Source organism: Taeniopygia guttata, chromosome 12, assembly GCF_048771995.1.
Source record: "Taeniopygia guttata chromosome 12, bTaeGut7.mat, whole genome shotgun sequence".
NCBI lineage: Eukaryota > Metazoa > Chordata > Aves > Passeriformes > Estrildidae > Taeniopygia > Taeniopygia guttata.
Genome location: NC_133037.1, coordinates 20,040,449 through 20,066,018, shown reverse-complemented (window position 1 = coordinate 20,066,018; position 25,570 = coordinate 20,040,449). Strand labels below are relative to the sequence as shown.

At 43.5% G+C, this 25,570-nt stretch overlaps 1 protein-coding gene and 1 long non-coding RNA gene across 8 annotated transcripts in view; one reads left to right on the top strand and one right to left on the bottom strand.

Moving 5' to 3' along the window:
- Positions 1–514: 514 nt before the first annotated feature.
- LOC115496974 (uncharacterized) lies at positions 515–24,208 on the bottom strand. Of its 5 annotated transcripts, XR_012057905.1 has the most exons (9): positions 24,068–24,206; positions 20,723–21,396; positions 20,507–20,630; positions 16,344–16,480; positions 13,562–13,648; positions 10,992–11,207; positions 9,954–10,007; positions 7,497–7,788; positions 515–6,459 (listed from the first exon to the last, which is right to left on the bottom strand). It is a non-coding gene; the product is annotated as an uncharacterized lncRNA (long non-coding RNA). The 5 variants fall into 5 exon arrangements; XR_012057904.1 differs by lacking the exon at positions 20,723–21,396 and having other exon boundaries at positions 24,068–24,208; XR_005981689.2 differs by lacking the exons at positions 20,507–20,630; positions 20,723–21,396 and having other exon boundaries at positions 10,992–11,230; positions 24,068–24,207.
- The window catches only part of FAM120A (family with sequence similarity 120 member A), a 47,043-nt gene continuing 45,028 nt past the window's right edge, over positions 23,556–25,570 (top strand). For 2 of the 3 annotated variants that reach the window (XM_030283251.4, XM_030283250.4), the window contains exon 1: positions 23,556–24,542. In XM_030283251.4, coding sequence (XP_030139111.1) covers positions 24,069–24,542 — 474 coding nt within the window. In that variant the 5' untranslated portion in view covers positions 23,556–24,068. The remainder of the gene's footprint in view (positions 24,543–25,570) is intronic. The other variant, XM_012571640.5, reaches the window with a different exon arrangement.

Here is a 25,570-nt window from a genome sequence, read left to right as displayed (position 1 = left end):
CAGGATGCAAGAGCTGGATTCAGCCTTGGGAATGGAGGAAGTGAGGAACTGACTCCCAAACCAAAATTGGCAACAATTGAAGTTAAAAGGCAACTCCCAGAGCAGGATCGACATTGAATATCATAAAACTGGGACCATTCCAGATAGGGAACCTAAAATAGTGGTCTTATCTATGAAATAATGAGGCTCACTTGGAAAATAATGCATCAAGCTCAATGTGCATGTGCAACCTGCCAGGTCATTCAGAGGACAGCAAGGAAGACCTTCGGTGTTCCTCCAAGAAGAGCCCTGAAGAGACCAGAAGAGCCCAGAGCAACAATGGGAGCCGTGCAGTAGAGTGATGTAGATGTTAAGAAAGGAAAATAGGAGGAACTATTGATGAATATGTATTAGCATACAGTATAAAAGCTGTGCTTGGATCTTTTGCCCTTTGTACATGTGGCAGGGCGAGAAGCCCTCCCCATACCCCAATCAGTTTCACTTATGCTTTATCCAAACCATTGACAAATTACTCTTTGTAACCACTTCATTATATTTTATTGTATTATTTTATACCCCAATTAAAAATTGCTGCTAAATTTCAGTCTTGTGATTTATGAAATTGGACATATGGGACCCCATTCATAGCACCCATTCTGGGCTCCCAGGTAAAGGGAGATACTCATTCCTGTAAATGAAGGATTTCATAAACATCAGTTTCTCTTTTTCAGCCCCACCAAAAAAAGCACAGCAAAAGACAACTATTGATAAATACCCTTAGGGATAAGTATCAGGCTGGAAGAACTCCATCAGCTAAAAGTTAACTACTCCCTTTTAACAGGAATCAATTAGTCTTGAGTTAATGCAGGCTGGAAATTGGAATACAGTTAACCATAAAGGGAGGAAAAAAATACTGAAGCACCTTATGATTGCAGAAATAGTTTGAGAAGCTTGTGGAAGGATCGTGGAACTAAGTAAAAATTCTGGAAGGGAGAAAATGGCTTTTTGTTGTGAGTCCTGAGGGATTTGGTGGACTGCTGTAATTGGAAACAGAAGGCACTTTTTGTTTTTCCCCTGCTAGACTCCTAGGGTTATCTGTGGGAGTAAGAAAAAAAATCCTGTTGGTGAATTATCTAACTTACGGGTGTTGGGTTGTTTTTCTTTCCCATCGTCTCAAGCACTGAAGATTGGTCTCAGCCAGAACCAAGATGCAAGTGAGATTTGCTAAGTGACATTAAAATCCTGGGATCTGGCTGGTGGTGCTGCGCAGGTCAGGGCTGGGCAGAACCTGTCACTTGCAGACCTCAGCCTTGGCAGAGGGTGCCAAGAGCTGGTCCCAATATCCTGCTGTGTGCAGGGACATGGGACACATCCCAACGATCACCAGCAACTGCCACTGACCAGATGGGTGTCTGAGTGCCAGCACACCAGGAACCACCCTGAAGACTCCTCTGAGTGTGCACGTCACAGGCAGGAGCCCAGACTCTTCTGCAGCGCGTGGCGCCGCCGTGCCTGGGGCAGGTAAGCAGAGACCCTTTGTGCCCACGACACCTCTTGCCCAGCTGCAGGCAGATGTTAGGGCCTCAGCTGTGTCACCCTGCTGTCCCTTCCCCTGCCCAAGTCTGTGCAATCATCTGGCACTCAGTGCTGGGTGGAGAGCAAGTGTCCCTAACAGCTGACTGACTAACCTGTGGCTGAGGGAGGTGACACCAAGGGACAGGTACTGGGCGTCAGGTGACAGCAGAGGATGTGGCCACTGTCCCCTCACTGTCTGGCTCCCTGCCTGGGCCCACCTGCTTTGGCTCCTGCTAAGGCATGGTTAAACACACTATGGGCAGTGCCTGCACACCCAGAGAACCCCAATAACTTACCTATTTGCCTTCTTTCTGCAACAGAGAAATAAAATCACAGATTGATATTTATTAAATATTGATATTTAAATATTTAAATATTGATATTGGTTTGAATACTGATGTTGATTTAAATATTGGTATTTATTAAAGTACATACATTTTTGGAATAAAAGTCCGTGTAGCACTAGAGAGTGATGTGTTATGACACATCATAAACTTTCCAGCTCTCCTGTGGATTTCTTTGGTCCCCTGTTAGCAGCCTCAGGACTGGTTAAGTGGTATATTTCTGCCCATTCTGTCACAGCCACAGCACTTTTGTGGCCTCTCAAGTGAATACCCTTCACTCTCCAGGCCATCGTCCTTTCTTGATGTTAACACAGTACAAGCCCAGAATATTTAAAAGCATATGTGTTTTGTACCACATCAGGCTACTCTTAGAAAGAGCTCTTCACTGGTTGTAAAGAAATTATGGAGGATAAGTTTCACTCAGTCCCAGAATAGCCTGGCATCAAATTCTCAGTTGAAATAAACTACTGTCTTGCCATTGCCTTGGGCACAAACCAAACAGGATGGAGAAGCACAGGTCTGATCCCAAGAGGGAGCTGTGAATGCAGCAGAAGAGCTTGATCATAAAACTAATGGTGACTCAGAATAATTTATTTTATTTCAATTCATTTATTGTTATATTATTTCATCTTATTCTATTGCTTTTACTTTATTTTAGAAACTGCTGTGAAGGCTGAGATTAGTGGGGCCTCTCAGAATATCCAGGTCAAAGTAGTTAATTATTTAAACCAAAGAGATCTTTCTTCTGAGTCCTTTTAGGTTGGTGGTGAAAAATAACCTCTGGTTGAAGGTTGGGAAAGCAGGACATGAGGATCATGATTTAGTTCTGCACAAGAATGACCTGTTCCTTTGTGCCTGCACAGTGTATGGGGCATGTGGGCATGGGGCAATATAAGAAAACTTGAATAACAAAACTAAAGTATTCCTTGTTCAAGCAGCACAGCTCTAGCAGGAGAGGACTGGCAGATAGATTAGCCCACACTTCTTGTTCAGATTTAAGCCCCATTTAGGCAGTGAGGGTTTCTGCCTCCTGATCTCAATTCCTATTCTGAGAAAAGCTGCTTTTATGATATATATCCTAATACAAACTCTCCTTTATATCCCATAGGATCATCAATGGAATCAAGCACCTGGTGGGTGCTGCAAATACAGGGATGGACCTGTAGTTGCCCCCCATTAGGCATAACTTTACAAAGTTTCAGTGGTTACTGGACTCATGGACTGCTGTAGGTCAGCATGCTGCTGGCTAAGAGCTGTGTGTTCTCACAGCTGTCATCTATTCACTGCTGCTCCTCTAATTCTGAGGAACCACAGTGGCTCAGGGAGAAAGGAGTGCTGGGACAAGGGGCTTTACAGAGAAAACTGTGGGATTAAAGGATGGGGGTCAGCTGCTACCATCAATAGTCTAAAGGCTTTGAGCCAGTGATAGAGCAAGGTGGCACAGGTAATAGCTGGGCTGCCAGCTGTTTCTGAAGGAGGACTAGAGAGGGATGAGGATGAAGACATCTCAATAAATCATGTGAAAAAAAAAAAGGAGCCTCCATAAGAAAGGTGCAGAGGAAGCACCGTCAACAAGGGTGGCTGCAGCAAGGTGGTGGGCAAGGACAGAGGAGAAAGGACCTCTTAAAAGTAAATCCAAGAGTTCAGTCACTTTACATCTTTCACTGTGCTCTGAGAATTTTTACTGGGTCACAGTCCCCCAACTTTCTAAATGTTTTTTCAATTTTAATAATATTTTAATATCAAACCAAGTAACTAGTGAACAGCATTGAAGTCAAGCACATGGATGCTGTAAATGACAAAGCAAAGTGGAAGACTAAGAGAATGAGAACGTATGACTGTGACAACAGTTTGGGATGTCAGGATTATCACATGATGGCTGGATAAAAGACAAAATATGTTTTCTATTAATTTAGTTAAAGACATATGTTTTTTTTTCACATATTGTCTCAAATTCTTTCATTTTCTCTCAGTGCCAGAGCTGACCCCCGTTGACTAAGTGTCTTGGTTTAGGGCAAATTTGTGAGAAAACCACCAAAGAGGTTCCTCTAGAAAGCAGATTTAAGTGGCCCTTCCTTTAACTGGTTTGGGAAAAGATTTCTTTGGAGGAAAGTGGAAAAAAACCTCTGTATTTAACAGGCAAAATATTCACGAGCACAAAAAATTTAACAATATTAAACAATAAACCCTCTCACTGCTCCAAAATGATGAAAAACTCAGAAAGTCCCTTTCGATGGTTGTAGGTCAGCTCACTCAGTCTCTGCTCAGTCCCTCTGGCCCTGGAAATGCCACAGCCCAGGCCCAGCCTGGTGGGCCACAGGTGTGAGCTGCTGGTGCTCTTCTGGGTGTTCAGTCCAGAGCAGGTTTAAACAGTTCCACGAAAAAAGAAAAACCACAGTCCAGAGAAATTCCCTGCCTCAGCGAGCTAAATACTAACTAAAAAGCAAAGGAGAGCTCTATCCTGCTGTCTTGTCTGTCTGCAGACAACACAGTCCAGGAGAAGGATGTGGGGGAGCAAGTGCAGTTTCTGAGAACAAACTCTGCGCTTCTTCTCACTCTGCCCCTTCACTCTTGGAACCAGTCCTAAAGGTGCAAAACTTATTTCAGGGCTGAACTGACAAGTGGGGATACAAGCATCATAAAGTCACCCCAGAACACTAAGATATCTCTCACTGAATAGGTCTGTACTCAAAAAATCCCACTCCTGTTCCTTCAGTAAAGAAAATAGCATGAATAATATTTTTCCAAGGTTAAATGGGTTCTTTATTTCTATAGGCAGGAAAAGAGTGCTTCTCAGTAGTACTACAATTGACTAAAATATCAAAGGGTAATTATTTTTTGACCCTGTCAAAGAACACCTGTGATTAGCGTTTAATCAAACAAGGGCATACAGTCCTAGAATCACCCTGTCATGAACTAATGAGGGTATTTTCTAGCCCAGAAAATGCTTCTCATTACTATTACAGGCAATAGAAAAGAGCATATGATGCTAAGGGTTTGTTCTCAAGTTCTGAGATCATGTTGCTGTAGCAAAACCTAATCTCTTTACCTCCTAATAATGCAAAGCTTTTTCCAGAAAAGAGAAAAATACATAATTCATGAAGAATGACAGAATTGATGACAGAAGAATTGATGATAGAAGAATGACAATTGGAACTTCTCAGATTTAAAGGGCATGCAAAAATCTTGCATTAGATCCATATGATATGGATGATTGAGATGGCAATATCTGTCCTATAAACTGAAGGCTAGGCCAGACATCCCTCATATAGACAGGACTGTAAGTCCAGAGTGCCTGCATTCATGACTAGACTTTGATCATCCACAGGAGGTAACAGGCAATCTGCAAAACTGAGAGTTGCAAATGGATTACAACTGTTAGAAAAGGAAGTGCAGGTAGCTGGGAAATGCCTTTACTTACTTTGTAAACCTTACTTTTGAATCACCTGTCCCCAGAATCATGGGGTAAATCGGGCTATCCTGATGTGGTTTTGGTCTCACATGTGATATTATGCCAACAAACAGCACATTGGTACTAGTGGGAATGATTTCCCATGTTCACTGGCATTGCAGCACTTCAGAACAGGCTCCAGTGGCAGATGGTCTGAGAGACCCACATTACCAATATACCAACAACCAAAGCATGTGCACAGAGAAAAGGACTAAAATTCCCAGGAGAGGAACTAGCAGGGAAAGAAGATCTCATTTCCTGATTTCCATTTATAGCCTAAAATGGTCTGTCTGCTATACCTGATCTTTGGAAAAACAGCGATTATGAAGACTAGTGGTATTCAATTCCTGGCAGTGTTGCAGCACACTCATGGGGTACTTTGAGTTGCAAATTCTGCCTGGCAGAAACTCAGTGGAGTTAATCATATGTAGCAAATTAAACAAACAAACAAAAAAACTGGTGCGTTTAGGTGGATCTGCAGCAGCTGAATGTTTTCTTATCCTCTCTGGGCAAATGCTCACAGATTGTAGGGAATGAAGAAGGTAGATATAGAGGGCAGTGGTGAGTTTTGTATCCAGGATCAAACAACCTGAATATGTATCTGCAATTTGTAGACTGAAGCAGGTTGAGAAATTTGTCTATATTCTTACAATAGTTAGAATTAAAGCTCTCCTGCAGTGAAATTGTTGAAGTTAGTCCACCAACATATGCTCTGACAATGAGGTGATGAATTACTGTATGCTCCAGCTCCTGTCCCAGGGAGGCAGGTGCTGCAGAAAGGGCTCCTAAAGTACCAGCAGTGGGTAGGATGTTCACCAGCCATGGGCTGGCCTTGCCAGCTACAGACCTTTCAAGCAGTCTTGAAACTAACATGGATTTGCAGCATGGAAAGAAAGGTATGAGGCAGGAAGTCAAGGTAGTTTTGGCACAGCTCAGCTGGATGCAGATATCCTCATCCTGTATCCTACTGGAAATGGCTCCTGAATATCACCTTCTGCAGCACATCCTTCTGTTGCTGAGGAGTTTGCCTAGAACATTCTTGCAGAATGCACCTTTTTGCCATAGTTGACTTCGGTGACCAAAAGAATCTCAGTCCTGGTATCTTTCTCTCTAAAACCACAGAAAGGGAAAAATTAATCTCTTGTCAATGGTTAGGGCTAAGTTATAACAAGCTAACTCAAGCTCAGTGTAACTAAGCCCAGAACTTACAATAGAATAATGCAATTAGCATTTGTGGAAAGGAACACATCACTGCTTTAAAGGAAAACTATTTTGCCATTAGCTCAAAGTAGCTTGTAAAAGCTTTCACTATGACTAAGATCTGCAGTAACGTTGGAGATAATTCAGCCAAAGATTGTGGTATAATGACTATTTATGGCTTTAGCATTTTAAGGTTTTTGTGAAGTAAAGCTGTAGCGATGAAGCGGACTCCCTCACATCTGCTATGCCTTGGAAGGGAGCATGTGCCTGCTCAGGAATAAATTAGGAGTTGCATATTCAATCAAGAATACACATGTAAGGAGTTAAGAAGAATTGAATGCTAAACTCTCATCACCACTCCACAGGCATAAACAGAGCATGCTATAGTCACTTTGTTTGGAAAAGAAGACAACTCTGCTGGCATCCCACTGCAGCATCCCAGAGCCTCTCACCAAAAGGGTGGCTGGCTTCATCCCAGGGGAAGAAGCAAAAGGTGCTCTTAGTTCAGAGATGTCCCAGATGTGCTTTGCATTCTTCCAAGAGGAAAGTAAATCAGTGTTTGTACCAAAAAATGGGCTGTGGAGGTGAAAATTACACAAGGCTCCACAACCCAAAAAAGCACCAAGCTCAGACCCATTACATATCTTTCCTGGGAAGATGCAAAGAGGATTGTGATGGCAATAGCCATCCTCAGGAAGGCTCTGAGGTTTTTTCCTGGCAAGAGAGATCTTTTCTAATAAATAACCACTCTTTCTTATGAGCTAGCCATTGTCAGTGTCTAGAGGACATAAAATAGATCCTATCTGCCCAAAACAGCTCACAGAAATCAACTATCATTTTGTTTTCTTTACTGGGTAAAAGGAGGAAGATGGCTTTTAAATTAGAAATTGAAGCCCTTCCAGAATTCCAATATAAGATATCAAACCAATCATTCTTCACACAGTTACCTCCTACTCCATCAGCTCCTACTACCACAAAAATTGGTTGTTGCCAACTCAGCTGAGTGAATAATTTGCAGTTTCATATTTGTTAGAGGAATTTTTCCTTTTTCTCTCTTCACTATTTGTCCACAAGCAGATTGATTTGCTTGAATATCTTTTTTGCAAACACATGTGCAGTAACTATTCTGGAAGTAACTCTTGCTGTAGATCATTTGTGAGCAACTTGTTGCAAGAAGTCTTCAAACATTTGTCCCAAGTCCATTCATTCTATATATACACTTGCATCACGTGTTGATTTCTGTGAACAAAACATCAAAAGAGCCAGCCTTGAGTATTCTCCCTGAGAAAACTGAAATTATGCACAATTTCACTGTTTAAAAATTACTTCATTCCTAGAAATAATGGCAGGATTCTCCTGGTCGTTGTAATGCTTGAATGAAAAACAAGGCTGTATTGGAACCCCAGCTGAAAAGTCTGACCAGGACCATGCTCATTTTTAGAGGGAGGAAAGTGCCCTCATCAGACTGTAAAACACTGTCTTTTAAAAGAAAAGTTGAAAGGAATGATTGCACTTTTCAATGGGAGCTGGATTGGGTACCTTGCATCCTCTCACAAAGAAAAGCATTGGAGTGACTCTGACAATATGGAAAAGGGGGTAAAAGTCAAAGCCTGAGTGCCATGGTACACCAGAGCTAAGGAGCTTTAGAAGTTCAAATCCAAGTCTCACAGTTGGCCTGAAATGTTTGCTTTGAAGTGTGTGAAATACAGGCTTGGCTCTGGTTGATGTGCCAGGGAAATGCTTTGCAGTAAACAGCTGCTGCAGCTGCCACCCCAGCACTCTGTGATGTTAAGTAGGAAAAATGGAAATGAAAAAGTCATGGAATTCATGGATGATGATGTTTGTGATTGTAAATGGGACACAGACAGGCATGTCTTCCATTGTTCCTTACTATCCACTATGAAAACAGGAAGATTTTATTTAAAAATAAAATATATTTATTTAAAATATTTTTTAATTAAAAAATTTTAAAAATCCACATAGAAATGCTGCTAGTGAGAAACCAATTACCATTTTTTCAAATATGATTTTTGGAAAAGAAGTTTTTTTTTATTTTTGCTCTCTAACTTCTTCTGAAATGATTTTTAAATCTGTCAGTGCAGAAAAGACTTAGTGCACTGTGTTCATGTCCTTAACCAGCACCATCTGAGATGGACTGAAATGTTAACTCCCGCTGCTCATTAACAACTCCTCAGATAATGTAGTTTGTGACAGAAATAAGTTATTGATGTTAAGCATCAAAGTTCCCTGAACCCAAGGTTCAAACAACCAGTTTTAGGCTCGTCCACCAAGCTGGGTGCCAGATGCAGCCCAGTCATGGGGATGGGAGAGCCCTACCCACCTTGCCAAGGTCAGCGGAACCCATAAAAACCATGAGAGCTCTGGCTGTGGCACAGAGTGAAATCACTGTGAGACATTCAAATTAAATAATTATATTGTTGTAATCTGTATCTCATTTTGGTGATGTAGTTGAACACTGCCAATATGATGCTAGAAATCAATACAGCACAGCTCATGTCCTGTCATGTCACACTGCTGGCCCTTCAGAGTGAGAATCTGTTAACTCTGTACTCAGAAATCAAGTCCCTCAAGACAGGAAAACTATTATTAAGCTGAACAACAATAATTTACACTTCGAAAAACTCCCTCCTTTTCCTTCCACCTGGAGCAGAACAGGGAACTCTTAGACAGTTTTACTGTCTGCTGAAGTGAAATTTTACTCTTTAGCAACAGCAAATAAATCCATGTTTCTTCTGCTGAGTTGCTTAACTAGTGTGGTGCTGTATCCCATACTCTAGAAAGGCCTGTGCTTTCTCCTCAGAGAAGGCAAAACTGCATGCAGGAGTGGAAAGTCTGCTTTGGAGCAGTGGCACAGCAATTTCTGCACCAAGTGATGTGTACAGTATTCCCCTTCCTGTTCGATGCGGATCTCAAACATAATAGAAACTTTAAATTTAGTTTTCCTTATAGTTTATGCTGAGTCATATAAAATGTGATCAACTCAGAGGCACCGCATTATTTCTTTGCACTTTTCACCACTTGCTGGTACTTTTTTCCCAGCACCTACGTGCTGCAACTTCACATTTGGTACTGTGATACCAATGGAGTTGGTTTTGGGGTCTGCTTTGCTGTGTGAAATAGCACAAAATGAGGTACACCATGTACTCCTACTCTAGAGAGCAGGTATAATCTCCGTAATTACGCCACAACTGCATGGCAAATACCAGGTAAATACAGAGCAACTGCATGTTCCTGCATAATTATGCACCACTACTAATGAGTTCAAAGATAAATTATCATTGCAGGATTTAGGTGCCTGCTAAGGTGGGTCATAATGAAATTCATGCAACTGAAGGCTTGCTTTTGTTGATTTTCCAGTGGAATGGGGAAGGAAAACAACTCACCTCACATGCCCAAAGGCTTAAGTGCATATCATGTCCTGGTACAGCAGAGGCACACTACCATACAAAATAACATGTCACAATTAGGAAAACTGGGTGAATAAAGAAACAAAAATAATTTCCAATAATACATCACTTTTCAAATTCCATTTATTAATCCTCTTAAGCAAATATGTTTAAAATCCCTGGTATTACATGCAGTAGAACTGCTATCAGTTTCCTGGCTCAGTACTTAAACTTGTATGGACTAAAATCACAGAAAAACATCAATTCACCAATATAATTGCAGCAAGAACACGGCTCTACCTATACAGCTTGCCTGGGCTCTTGAAATAATGTATTTCTTATGGCATCAGACATAGATCACCATGTGAGGCCAGTTCACAGACTGTGCTAGCTCTCCTCTGAGCTGCACTGCAGCATTTTGGATGACAACTTGTTACTTTTAATAGGTATTTTAATAGTATTCAAAAAGATAAAATTAGCATCTCTATAAACATTGCTTCTCCAAAGTGAAGCTTCCCTTTAAATTATGCCTCCACGACGGTTGTTTGGTCAGCCATTTATAATGACTGGATCACCTTGGGTTTTATTTGTAATTGTTTTTCAATTTCATTAATCTCATATAATTTTTTTCCTGAAAGGTTTTGATGTTTCTGACCCTTTTTGCTATTAAAGTTCTTGATCTATTTCTTCCCAAAAATGTCCAGAGTCTATTTAAAAGGAAGATGTTGGTCTTTAGGGATTGCAAAATCAGGACTAGCAGAGACAAAATAACCAACTGTTATTTTCTGTTGCTTATAGAAACCTGAGGTAGAGAATGAGACCCCACTCAGACTGGCTGTGCATAACTGCAGATGAAAACAGCAAATAGCATCAGATACGGAATGAATGTTGGTTTGAATGGGTTTATGTTTATGTAATGTACACAAACAGGGCAGTCTAATCGAGGCTCCTTAGCACAGCTGCTGCAGCTGATGGAATCCTCTGAAAATGGAAACCTCGACCATAAGGAGAATGAAAAAAGAGAAGGCAACATACCTTGTTTACTTTCACTCATTTTACTCCCTCCTCAGTCTGCCCTAGAGCCTCAAGAACTGTTTGTAGGTTCTCCTAGAAAACAGCCATCTGCCAAAGTGAATACAAATTATGTTTCTTCACTCCCAGGGTCTTCTCTTGCTCTCCCTGAAATCTGCAGCGAGATTCTTGCTCTCTTCAGTAGTACCAGGCACAGGTTAACCAGGCCTTGAAAGTCCCCTAATGACAAAGAGCTAAAAGTACTGAATAGGAAAGATATTAATAACTATTTAGGAGAACATGGTTTCCTTGAAAGGCTAATTTTCTTGAGAGTTACCCATTAAAAAAAAAAAGTTTGATCAACGGGAGAACAAATTAAAAATGAAGAATCTCTCATAAAACCAGACAGTGGAATACTGCATTCAAGAGGACAGTCACAAATTAAAAGAAATGTCAACATATCAAGTGACAGAACTTCAAAAGGCAATTTTTTCCCTCATTTCCATAGGCATTCTTCATGAGCAACATCAAGAAGTGTAACATGCTAATAGCTAATAACAGGATAAGATTCACTAATTTACTAACTGAATAACTTAATGTGTATCAAAGGAGTAGTTTTCCGATTTCTTTTTTTTTTTTTTTTTTTTTTATTTTTTTAGATCTAACACTAAGCTGGGTATTATCAAGTAGACAAAACTGCATAGTTTACAAGTCATGACTAAAATAGCCATTTTAGAATTAAGATTGCTTTTTTATGTTGGATGTCTCCTTTAGGTTTAAGGAATCACATACCGTTTATCCTCATTATAACTCAGATTTCAAAAAAGAAATCAGGAAGGTATCTTTGTGGACATGTGATGCTTTGCTAAAAACAGTGTTTTGCAGAGACAGATCTGTCATGATCTTAAAATCTGAAAATGTTGAGGACTGCAGAGGAAAAAGGATACCCAGAGGGGGATTCCAAACATTTGGCCAGGTAAAATCACAGCAGACCTAATCCAATGTTGGTTCAGTCCTGCTTTGAGCAGAAGGCAGGAGCTGATCTAAAGGCCCTGTCCAACCAGTATTTCTATGGTATAATTCAGATTTAAGCCAGTGGTGTTACGAAAATCTTAACATAGATGATGTCAAACAACTAACTTAATATTCACACACCAGAAAAGAGGAAGGACGACACACCTCCCCGGCTGGCTTGTTTTCTCAAAGCCAACTCCTTGCCAACAGGATACACCACTGAAATGTGTCACACACTGGTATCACCTTTGTCTCCTCATATCTCAGCCACAAACATGAGGTGTTGTTATGCCCTTTTAATGGGGAAGGTCAGGCTGTTGGAACTAATGGTTTTGTGACATACGGAGCAACATTTGCAACTGGGATAAAAACAATCTCACGCTGCCAAGACATTAGTAATTCCACTTTCTTGGAAATATGCTGCCACTGTCACTGCTACATGTAAAGTTGTCATATAAATATAACTTCTTCCAAGGAAAAAAAGAGTGGTTCAACAGGCTTTTTGAGGACAAGAACCTCTCTGCACCTGTTTTTTCTCTCCTTCAAAATCATTTGCTTCCAGTCACAAATTTTCAGAGCTGCAGCACCATTGGGGTGATACTCGTGGTGATTTCAGCGAGACACAGGCTGGCTTGGGCAGGCTGTCCCGTGATCCCCACTCAGCGGAACCAGGCAGACAGGACACAGTGAAATCCAGCAGGGCATGGCTTTCTTTGTATTGTTTCCATATTTTTGCACACTGTATCTCTTTGTGTGAATGCCTGTGTGCCTTACACTATGAGAAAACCTAGAATTTCCTGATCTTCCTTTATACCACACAGTATTTTTCATAGCCTTACAATATCTTTTATTAATTTATTTTTAAAAATAGACACTCATAATCCTTTCAAATTCTGCATCTACAGAATGTCAAAGTATTTCAGTGAATTTTTCAGTCCATTTATATTCCAGCTGCTTGGTGCTGGAGTCAGACACGTAGAGGTAGTACTGCAGGCAGTAAAGATGTCCAACCTCTCTGCACTTCTCCTTGCTGTAATTATTGATCTCTGGGGAAACTGACCCTCAAACACCAAAAAATCTTTCTGTGAAGCCCGACTGTTGAGCAGAAGGCAATGGGACCAGTGGGCTTTTAGTTTAAAAAGACAGCCATTGTCCCTCCACTGAGGAGGAGCTGAGATTTATTTTTAACTTCACACTTTTCTATACATCATGACAAAAAGCTGAATAATTCTATTTTCATTTAGGAGGAAATTACAAGACAAATAAATAGCCTAATAGATTTTAGATTAGAGCTGTTTCCCTCATTAGATTAGAGAGCAGGGGCTGTTGCAGTGTTGGTCCATGAAAGAGATAATCTTTTCCCCAGTACTGTCAGCTGGGCCAATATATTTTCAAGAATTGCTGCACTAAATTGAGAGTTCTTCAATGATGATGCTTCTGCAAATTTAGATCACTCTCTCTCTGTCAGCATTGAGATTAAGAAGTCATGAAGGTAATCTGCATCATAGTGATATTATAATGATTGCTCCGAAATGGAAAAATATCACACATCTGTTTGTATTCTCCAACTTGAAACATACCTTTAGGAAGTCAGTTTCTGATGACATGTTAGGGCAAATGATGCTTTATCTGCGTGCTTTTTCCATGCATCATCCTGATCTGGGAACCTGAATGCCATAAGCAGAAAGCTATGTTAATTGTACAGTTTTGGAAGTCAGTGTAGTCCAAAACATATTCTTCAAGACCATCAGCCTCACAAGGTCTGCTCCAGAAGCTACAGATGTTGTGTATCTGTTACAGGAATCACAGAAAGTGTTTGTAACAAGAATGCTCCAACAAAGAGCATCTTGGCCTTATGGATGTGACATATTTCTGTTTCCTAAAACTAAAACTCACTACATGTATGAACTGCTACTGTAAACACAAGTGCAAGTAAAAGACTTCTACTGTTGCTGGATTCCTCCTCTTCCTCAGCAAAATTACTTTCTCATATTGAGTTACAGTTAACAATTGTTACCTGTGGTGTAACTTAGAAGCAAAGACAAAGTCAAGTCCAAGGGATTTGCTTCAGCTTGTGACACTTCAAATAAAGCCTCTATATTTGTTTAGATCATAAAATTGAAAGTATGGAGAAAATCATCATAAAAGTATAGAGAAAATATGTGCTACAAAAATAGAAGTTTCTTACTAAAGCAGTTTTTATGGAAATGCTCACAGCTGAGCTAGTGTTATTTGCTTCTAATTTGGGCTTTTTTTCTCCATACTGTACGTTAACAAACTTAAGCCACTTAATGCCAAGTGCCTTACACATTTTTCTGTAATTAAATTTCTCTGAAGAATCACATTACATGAGCATTTGCCAATACAAAAAGCACACTCAGAGATTCTGGGTAAAATCCAGGCACCCCTACAGTAACCAGTAAAATTCCCATTGAAGACATTATTCTACTGTACAGATCTTTGCTATATATGGGTAATAAAAATTATCTTCTCACTTATGAATTAAGTTCTTCAGTACACTAATTCTAAGAACCTCAGCTCTGAATGAGCTCCACACTAGCATTTACCACCTCCCTTACAAGCTCCCTGTCTGTGGATAGAGGTAGGTACTCAGTCTAATAATCTGCAGTTTTACTACAGTTTGAGCACAGGATTGCCTGCACTGAGCTCTGGGAGAAACCCAAACCATTAGAATTTAGGGATTCTCTTAACTGTTCACTAGTAAGTTATAGGTGATTAGTACATGAAAGCAGTGCAAAAATGAAGAAGATTTAGGACAATCTTTATGAGCATTAACAGAAGACCACGTGTAACAATTTGCTTGTATTTAATTTTGAGCTATTTTTTGTCTGAGATGCTGAAGTGGGTAGTTCTGTGATTCTTCCTCTGACACAGGTTTTTAGCATCATTTTTTCTTCCATAACTCAGCCATACATTGCTGTGGGATTTGATGTTTGGAAAAAAAAAAAAAATCAATCAAATCTGCTCTAGGCCAGCACTGCTCACTAAGGGCATGAGCGGGAGGGTTTGAGCTGGTGCCTGCTCCTGCCACGGCTCTTGGGACATCACCATCCTGCAGCTGCAAGAAGGTCAAAGGGCTGAGGGCTGCTTGTTTGCTTCAGTGCAAAGTTACTTTCCTAAATGGTATTTTTTTGCAGCTCTAAGATGTTACCTAGCTACCAATAAATCACAGCCTGGTAACCACTCAGAGAATTCTGGGTTTATTTACAACAAGGTAAGTGACCCTGAATAAGTCAGGCTGGGGACACTTAGGCTGTCCAATTGTACAATAGGATGAGACTCACACAAAATTTTTTTGAAGTGTTAAGATTAAACTTGTAGTATGAAATTCATTACCATTAGTCTTGACAACACTAATTCTATTTAAAATCTGTTGAACTGGCTTAAAATTAAATTTCATGTTCCCTTCACCTGCTACCCAGCCCTGAAGCTGTCAAACCCTGTGTTGTCCATCCCATGCCAGAATTTCCCATTTGGTTGGAAGATTGCTATTAAAAGACCATAAGTGGATACCAAAAAAAGAGAAAAAAGTGAGATTATCCAATTACCTAATTCTGCAAACAGCCATGTTTGCTTGCTTCAGTTTTGAGAAAGATTAGTTTCCAAAATTTAGTTTCCTGACGGGGCTTAATCCTCCCCTTTTGTGGCTCTGGACCATCCATCCCTCCTGCCTCCTCCAGTGCTGGCTAAACAGGGTTGCTAAGCGACACGTTCTTCTCTTCTGTACTTTAGCAGAGAGGAACAGATCAAAGACACCCACAGCCCTGAATTACTTTATAAATGAATTTAAAGAGATACTCTCCAGTGCTGTATTACATGGGGAAGATCAAAAGTTGCTGGGTATAGTGAGAGTAACAGGAGAATTAAACTGATGTCTTCTGGAAGATAAGAATGCTCTCATAAATGAGAGATGTGTAGTATTTGCCTTTTTTCTTGGTGTTTTGGTTTTCTTTTTTTCTTTTTCAGAACTAGATTACAATTTTTTATGCTAATTAACATTTCTAGTTTCATGGTAGTCAAGACACTGAGTGCAGGCCAGGCTGCATGTGTGTACAACTTCCAGAAGTTTCTGTCACTGAGTGACAAGCTTGCAGGGATTAACTCTTTTCATCTTTTGTATCCATTATACAAAAATATTTAATTCTTTAATTTTTTTAATGTTTTAAACATTTTAAACATTCCTGACTGATCTTAGGCAAGAAAGCCACAGGACAAAGTTCAAATGATGTATCTTTAAAAGAATAAATGAAGATATGGAAGTAACCTGTGCAGATCAGACAGAAAACCTATGACACCAACATCTCAGATCTTGCTGAAAAGAATGAAACCCAAATTACTAACCTGTAAAAAAGCTGGGAATACACAAGTTTAAACATTGTCTTACAAGATCTTCACTTTCCTGGCATCAGCTCAGCTCGACTGCTCTGTGCAAGCTGTGGGGTTTGTAGGAGCAGGCTGGCAGCTGAGGCAGATGCTTGCTGAAATGGAAAAGGGAGGAATTATTTGCCCTTGTACCTACTTAAGTTTCAAATACCATCAAGCACGTAGAAGGAGAAAAACCCCGGCACTCGGTAACAAAGTGCAAGAATTTTTCATGACTTTTCATTTCCAAAGTTGCCACGGCTTGTACAGCCCTCAGAAAATGGAGACACACACAAAAAACACACTTAAAAGCTTCCTCAGACAAGCAAGACAGATGATTTATATAGAAAGTAAAACTCTCAGGTAAGTTTGCTGCAAAAAATTGCATGTAAAATTTTTCCCACATGCGAATCTCATTGCTCTGTAGCAGCCACCTGAGCTGCACAAGCAAATGTCTCCTTTAAGGCTGTTTCAGGGGCTTGCTCAGGCAGAGGTGTTCTTGCAGCTCCAGGCACAACACCACTGGGGGAAGGAGTGCACAGAGAATCCCACTCTCTTCACCATGTGCCTGGTCAGAGAATGGAGCAAGCTCCTCACTCTTGTCCTAGGCCAGCAATCTCACATCAAACTGAGGGTAGACTTGTGAAACTAATACAGACTAATATAGTCTAGGACTATAATTAAGTGATTAATCTCAAATAAATCTTCACAAAAAAAAAAAAACCAAACAACAAAACAAAACAAAACCAAACAAAACCAAACAGCATTAGGATTTGTTTACATGCATTTTATTTTCCAATGAGAAAAAAAGCCTCCCTTTTGTTCCTGCATCATTAACAGTCTCATTAACAGTCTCTTCCGAATTTTGACCGCTTAGGTTTGGCATGTAAAATCCACTGTACTAAAGCTAACCTACGTTCTCGTAAAAGCACGTATTTTTGAACAGGGTTCAACCAGCTTCCCCATTTGTAGATATCAATTACACAGGCAAGATATGTGCTTTACTCTCACTGACAGAGTGTTTTATGTATAAACATCCTGACCAGCACTACACTGCCCATGGTTAGCACATTTGGTGTGTTTTGGCTGAATTTCTGAAAGGGAAAACTGTGACTTGAACTCTAAATATTTTTTCTGGAGAATAGATTCCTCTACACACTATGAGCATCTTGTACAGAATACAAGTAAACATTTGGGAAGGAATTTCATGCTTATGGCAGGTATTGATTTGCTAGCCTTGGAAACTCTACTCCCTTGGACTCACTGCACAGCACAGCTCTGGCAGTGTGAGCTCTGCAGGCCAGCCACATTCCCACCACATCACTGCTCCTGCTGCAACAGCAAGGACAGAGTCAGAGAACCCTAGAGTTGAATGGCTTGGAATGAACCTCAAAGATCATCCAGTGCCACCCCTGCCATGGGCAGGGACATCCTCCACTATCCCGGGATGCTCCAGGCCCTGTCCAACCTGGCCTTGGACGCTTCCAGGGATGGAGCTGCCACAGCTTCTCTGGGCAGCCTTTGCCAGGGCCTCACCACTCTCACAGCCAAGAATTTCTAATATCTAACCTAAACTTGTCCTCTGTCAGTCTGAAGCCATTCTCCCTTGTTTGGTCACTCCAGCTCCTTGTAAACAGCCTCTTTCCATTTCTCTTGTAAGCTCCCTTCAGGTGCTGGAAGGCTGCAACTGAGTCAGCCTGAAGCTTCTCTTCTCCAGGCTGAACAGCCCCAACGCTCTCAGCCTTTCCTTGTAGCAGAGGTTCTCCATCCTTCTCATCATCTTGGCGGCCTCCTCTGGACTTGCTCTAACATATTGATGTTCTTCCTGGCTGTGCAAGCAGCTTGTTAGGATCTGCATTTCTGGTGAGTTTATTCAAACATTCTGACCATGCCGTGTTCAGGGATGGAGTTCAATCGAGCTAGTATTTTATCTTAATGGAAAAATGATCTGAAGTGGCCTTGTTGTAAGAACTTTAGTTGATTTTTATTAATATTGGTAGAATTTTGTTTAATGAATGTAGGTAAATTTGATTCACTGCTTCTCTTTCCTTACTTCCACAATGCTGCAACAACCTGTGGTGCAGCTGGGCTGCTGGATCCCAGATGTGAACAGCCCAGGCTGGGCTTGGGCCTGGGAACGGAGACGATGCTCTTGACATGTGGGAGGGCAGTGAAGGACTTTGAGAACATTAATAGCATTAGTTGATGCTTCTACAGTGCTGTGCCTGTGCCTGCTTAAAGCTCAACATAGACTATGAGTAATTACTGATCTGGATGTCTCTGAAAATAGCAGCAGCATTTAAATTATCATTAAAATACAATTAGCAGCGCTTTGAACAGAATGCTGCCGTTCAGAGCAGTCTAATTGGTGGCTCGTGGTCCAGTTCTGGACAACAGGAAGATTGTCTGCTTCTCCAAATGCACCAGCTCAAGGAGCACCCTGTCCCAGGAGTGGTGGCTGTGCCTCTGGGATGGACATGGGAGAGCCATTATGTGACAGGAAAGGCAACAGCACAAAGTATCCCTTGTGTTCAGGCCACTACTTTGAAAACTCTGCATTTATGAACCTCATTTCATTCTGTGTGCTGATTCAAGTAGTCGCAGCACCAGAACTTTATACTTTGCATTTCAAATAAATTTAATGTTTTTAAATACCTCCATGTTAGACTCTGCAGCAAGAACTGTAGGGATGAAATATGGGCAGACCATGGTGAGACACATAACTGAGTGATCCACATCTACAGGTGGTGTGCTGGCAGACTGTGCTGCTGTGCGTTTGGGCAAGATGAAGCTATCAGCTGCTGTAGCAAACTGTGAGTGAAGGTCTGGCATGGATGGTATTCCCAAACCTGGCAGCCCTACCCCACATTTAGGTAGCTAATTCTGTTACTTCCGTGCCTGAGATACTTGTGTTAATCTCAAAAATGCCAACAAAAATGACATGTTTTTAAAGTGTTCCAAGTGATAGCTGCCCTTCTGAAATGGCCGCAGTAGATGTATTTTACCTCAGATGTGCTCTCACAATACCACTGGCAAGTGCATCTTATCTGTTATAATATCAACCTGTAGAATTCTACTAGTATCTTTTTGCAATATTATTGATAGTCTCACAAAAACTGCAGTAGAATAGGCTTTAAACACAGGCTTTTTGTATGTCTCAAACCACTGCCACAGGAACAGCACACTACTTACTGTTCCAGGTTTTTGAAGCAGCAGTGCTACTGCTCCCCAACAGCTCCCACTGCCTGCTCCATAATGCCCTTATTATTTATACTTTTTCTCTTGAAAATTCAAGTTTAGAACTTAAAATTTTCATGCTTTTGTTTCTTAAAACTAATCAAAGGCAGCTAATGGCCCTGATGTAATCTGTGTAGAGTGTGCTGTGGCTGAGCATCCACTGCTGTGAAAGCGCCGCTTGTTCTCTGAAAGGAAGAATTCTTTCAGCCAGTGTCTTTGCCCCCTCCTCCTCCAGCCTGCTTCTCCCAGGCACTTGGAGGACTCACTGTCAGTCATTTTCTTGCCCTAAAAGTTTGCTGGAGCAACACCATCATACTCCACATTACCCCACATACGCCAAGGGCCAAACTTCTCAAGGGCTGGCCTCTATGGACAATCAGAAATGTTGAGTTTGAGCATAGCAGTGGCTCCAGTAAAGTATGCTACCTTTTGAATAATCTTTTCTTTGGATTGGTGGTCCCTAGAGAGCTGATGCAGAGACCAATAAGAGTTTTAAATAACTCAGTGATGTGCCTTCTACATTCACATCTTTGTCCTAAGAGGAAAATCTTCCATCCGAAATATCATGGATATTTAAAAAAAGTTATTATATGCTTAAGCAAGATGGTGTTTGTTGATATTTTGTGGAGATACCTGAACACGAAAAACCTCCTCCTATAAAGGTTGTGTGATGGTGTATAGTTTAATTGCAGCAATGTAAGAGACAAGAAAGGGATGTCACACGTGGTAACAAATATGATGATACAAAATCAGAGCAAGATTGCAACAAGTGACAAATTTTATCCCAAATACTTTTTCAAACCTCAACATTTTTTCTTCAATTTATTTTATTTTTGCAACTTTTTCTGACTAAGTGAAGGCATGCCTAGAACCGCAAGTGCTGAAGTAGCAATGCAGAAAAGCACCTGCCCACAGGGTGAGCCCATGGCCACCTGTAGACCTGGCAGTGAGGTGAAGGTTGGGAGCTCTTCTACAGCAGCAAGAATGGGGAAGTTTGGGGGCAGCAGGTCCACAGCAAGACGCACCAAGCTGAGAAAAGAGGAGAAATATTAAGGGAAATTACACTGAATAAGCGTTTCCCATGGATAACTTATTTATCTATTCCTCCCAGGCAGACATACCTTTCAGGTCACAGTGGCTAGTCTTTTCCACAGTCTGTGTCCATGTTCATCTTGCTGTGGGACTGACTTTCCTTAACAGAGCAACCAAGACTAAACTGATAACATTCACCTCTGCTCTTGCTCTGACATGGTTATTTGTTAGCTCTTCCTAATGACTGTTCAGTTCCTTCCTTTGAGGGAGCCACTCCTAATTTGCCTCAGTTCAGGTTGGATAATGAGTCACTGGCCTTAATAGCAACTGCCATTAACCCTTCCTTACACAACCAGCATCTGGGAACTGTGGAACACATTGTGTCTCAGGGCTAAGCAAGAAGATTGATGAATCCTGCAGGCTTTCTGCTGCTGGTTGATGAAAAACACTTTGTTTGTCTTGTGTCTTTGATTAACTGCTCTTTAAATCTAGCTTAATCTACCTGCTTTCCAGAGTAATTTTGTTTTCCATAAATTTAACTTATTTTCCACTGTCTTCTTGTCTGACCAAACTTTTAGTTTATATTAAATATTAAGCTTGCTTCCCCTTATGCTTTTCCTCTCTCTTTCTTCTCATTGGGGAGGGAGGGCTGTGTTTGTGGCCGGGCACAAACTGGCAGTGCTCAGTTCTGCTGTGCCTCCCTGACTCCAAAGATGTTGACAGCCAGGCTCCTGGTGGCAGGTGCTCTGGACTAGTTTCCTTCCTAAACAACAAAACAGAAAAAAATGCATCTTTTATTTATAGATTATTTGGCATTCCTAAGACTATTGAGCTTGAAGACACTGTGAGACAATTAATGATAAGAAGTGAATTCTTCTTGACTCAATTATTACTCACAAGACTACTTACAGAATGGCTTGTTTGTGATCAAGCTTTGCACTATTGGAGTATTGGATACATGCAGGGCTGTCTGAAAGTCTGATTTTTAGTCACCTCATGGATGGCAGTATGTGTTATTTTGACCAAATTTTGGTCATTTTTAGAATATTTGAAATTCTGAAGTTCTTTCTCATTGATCCCCTTTCCTTCTATTAGCACTATTGGCCTGCTACCATATTTTGTGTGTTCCTCAGAGAGTTCAAATAGTTTTATGATTTCGATGTTACTATAACATATCTATTCTTTTAGGGTAATCTAAGAATTCTAAGGGAAAAATAGTTCAGAAAGAGACCAGAATATTTATTTAGGAAACCACACTCTCAGATTACAGCAAAAGCAGATTTCCAAGAAGAAACATGCACTTGTCATTGATTACTTCCATAGCTTTTCCAGGATTCTTTACTCCATCATCCTGATGCTGCACCAGCTGGGCTCAGACACACACCCATGGCATTCACTGCCTGGAAGTGAGCCGGCCCACTCCTGCTGCAACAGCTATTCCTGCTGGGAATATTTACTGTGGGTGCCAATCCAGCCTGACTGAAATCTCATTAACAATATGCTTTTCCTCATTAATAAAGCATATAATAATTAATAAAATATTAATGCAAACATACAGCATCAGCAGCTTGACACTTCCTGTAGTTTTCCAACACCTGAACAGCAGAGAACTGCACAGATGTTGTGGTATTACTGCAGTGATAAACTTGCAGGAAATCTCTGGAGCTTGGGCACCTTGGCCTTTTAAAAAATGATTTCTTCTGGTAAAATGAAAGACAGTTAATTCCTCACTGCCTGTGCAGTGAAGAGCAGATTTCTTCCAGTAGTTGATACTAATGCTCATGTATGCATTTCTTCCCTGATAGTTGATACTTATGCTTATTTACCAGCTATGGCAACAGTTTGGCTGCCCTGTGGATGGCAGATCTCAAGATGCAAGCAGTTGCCACTTAAAGCATGTCTAAGGTGAAAAGGCTACCAAAATCCTTGAGGGAGGTGATTGTGAATACCTATTCTGCACTGGTGTGGCCTCACCTCAAGTCTCCCGTGCAGTTTCAGGCGCCACGATACAAGAAAGATCTTAAGCAATTAGAGAATGTCCAAAGGAGGGCAGTGAAGATGGTGAAGGGTCTGGAGGGGCCCTACAAAGAGTGGCTGAGGGCACTTGGTTTGCTCAGCTGGAGAAGGCAAGATTAAGGTTAGACCTCACCAGGGCTGCAGCTCCTGCCGAGGAGGCAGCTCCAATCTCTGCTCCCTAAGACAGGGACAGCACCCAGGGAACAGCTGGAGCTGGGCCAGGGGAGGGTTAGGGTGGGGATCAGGGAAAGGGTCTTCCCCCAGAGGGGGCTGGGGCACTGAACAGACTCCCCAGGGTTTGGTCATGTCCCCAAGGCTGCCAGAGCTCCAGGAGCATTTGAACAACACTCTCAGGGATACTCGGGGTGGGATCGTTGGGGTGTCCTGTGCAGGAGTTGAACTCGATGATCCTTGTAGGTCCCTTCCAGCTCGGGGTATTCTACGACCTGGAAGCTTTACCAGCAGCAGCAAACGCTCAGCCGGGATCGGCCAGGCGAGCCGATCACCTTTCCTGGAGGCGCTATGGCCAGGTCGGGTGCGGCATCAAGCCAGGAGCCCCGCGGCGCCTCGCCGGAACCGAACCGCTGCGGGAACACTTCTGCCCTGTCACGGCCGAACATCCCCGAGCAACACGTGCCCGGGGCGCCGCTCTCCCGAGCTGGGCCCGCCACGGCGGCCGTGGGGCTGATGGAGCGCCGCTGGCGGCAGCGCGGGCCTAGGACCGGGCCAGGCCGATCCGAGCCGAGCCCGGAGAATTCTGCCCCGGTTCCCGCCGCCGCACGCCGCCCCTGGCCACCTCCACCTCCTCCTCCTCCTCCTCCCTTCTTCGCTGCCTCCCCTCCCCTTCCCCGCCACTCGCTTCCGCCGCGCTCCCGCGCATGCTCGGGTTATGTAACGGCCCCGGCGGTCGGGCCGGGCCGGGCCGGGCCAGAGCCGCAGGGCAGGGCAGAGCAGGGGGCTGTGAGGGGCTCTGGGCTCCGAGCACGGGCGGTGCCGAGGGCGCTCCGCTCTCCCCGCGCTCCCGCTGCGGCTCCGCGCGGTGTGTGAGTGGCACTGGCACGGCCGCCAAGTCCCGCCCGTTCCGCTCTCGCTGCCGCAGGCGGCGGCGGCGGCGGGTTGGCTTCCTGCGCGCCCGGCCGCTCCCCCGCCCCCCGGCAGTCGGAGCCGCAGCCGCCCGGATCCCCGAGCTATGGCTCTGTGAGCGCAGCACATGGCGGCCGCGGCAGCCATGAGCCCCCCACTAATCTATACAACTCCCCCCTGATCGGCCACCGACGGCAGCCAGCGCTCCCACCCGGCTCCACCGCTCCCACCGCCCGCCCGCCTCCGCCGCGCCGCCCGGCCCGAGCCCAGACCCCGCTGCTGCCGCCGCCGCTGGGCCCCCGCTCGCCCGCCCGCCGCTGCCGCCCGGTCCTCACCATGGGAGTGCAGGGATTCCAGGACTACATCGAGAAGCACTGCCCCAGCGCCGTGGTGCCCGTCGAGCTGCAGAAGCTGGCGCGGGGCAGCCTCGTGGGTGGGGGCCGCCAGCGGCCCCCCCAGACCCCGCTGCGCCTTCTCATCGACGCCGACAACTGCCTGCACCGGCTCTACGGCGGCTTCTACACGGACTGGGTAAGCGGCGGGCAGTGGAACCACATGCTGGGCTACCTGGCGGCCCTGGCCAAGGCCTGCTTCAACGGCAACATCGAGCTCTTCGTCTTCTTCAACGGCGCCCTGGAGAAGGCCCGGCTGCACGAGTGGGTGAAGCGCCAGGGCAACGAGCGCCAGACGGCGCAGCAGATCGTCAGCCACGTCCAGAACAAGGGCACCCCGCCGCCCAAGGTCTGGTTCCTGCCGCCCGTCTGCATGGCGCACTGCATCCGCCTGGCCCTCATCCGCTTCCACATCAAGGTGAGGAGGAGCCCGGGGTCCCCCCCGCCCGGGGGTCCCGGCGCCCCCTCCCCGCCGCTCCCTTCCGGCTCCAAGATGGCAGCGGGGGCTGTCCGCGGGGGGAGGGAGGGCACCCTCAGCCTCTCCCCTCAGCGCCTCAAAATGTCGCCCAGACCCGCGGGGGCGGCACAACTTTCGGCGGCCTCAATCCCCGAGGGATTTTGAGTTATTTACATGGCATTGCCCGCCGCCTCGCCAAGGCCGGAGGCCGGGAGGCCTTGGCGGGGCGACTGGCAGCGCCCATGGCCCGGCCCGCAGCAGGGCGGCTTCTGCCTCCATGTTCTTTCGCTCTGTTGCCTCAAAATGTCCCTTCTTGCCTTGTGGGCTGTGGTGCGGCAGGGGAGAGCGGGTGGGCGAAAAGCAGCTCTGTAATTATTGAGGGGAGATAAAAATAATTAATCAGTTTAGTTCTCGCGCAGAATGGATCTGCAACAAGTTCTCGGCTGAGGCGAGGTGTTTTAAACTTGGGCTGAAGGGGAAATGCCTCGCTGCAAGAAACAGAGGGGTGCCAGTTCTGGCTTCTTGGAGGTTTTCGTGTTTGCTCAGGGTTTTCTCAGTATCAACAAGCTTTTAGAACCAGTTGTAGACTAACTGGCTCCTTACTCCATAACAGCAACACTTCTAGTTTGTGCAACATAGAAATGCATAGTACTCAACAGGAAGCCAGCTGTTTTGATATCAATGGGAATTTAGTGCTTCCAGTAGTTTTGTGGTATGTTGAAGTGGCTGTTCGTTTGTTAAGCATTTTCTGTTACAGACCTGACTCGGGTACATTAGATCTGAACCGAGTTGCTGCATTTGACAGTGGTATTACCTGTAGCATTTTGTTTACTTTCCAGTGTAGCTGCTTTAGCTCGTTTATGGTTTCTTGGTGACAGGCCTTATTCCTAATCCATGGAAGCAATATAAGAGTGTAAGCACACTTATACTGTGTGCCTTTTCTGTCATTAAAAAAATACCCCAAACTTGCAAAATCTCATGAAATACAG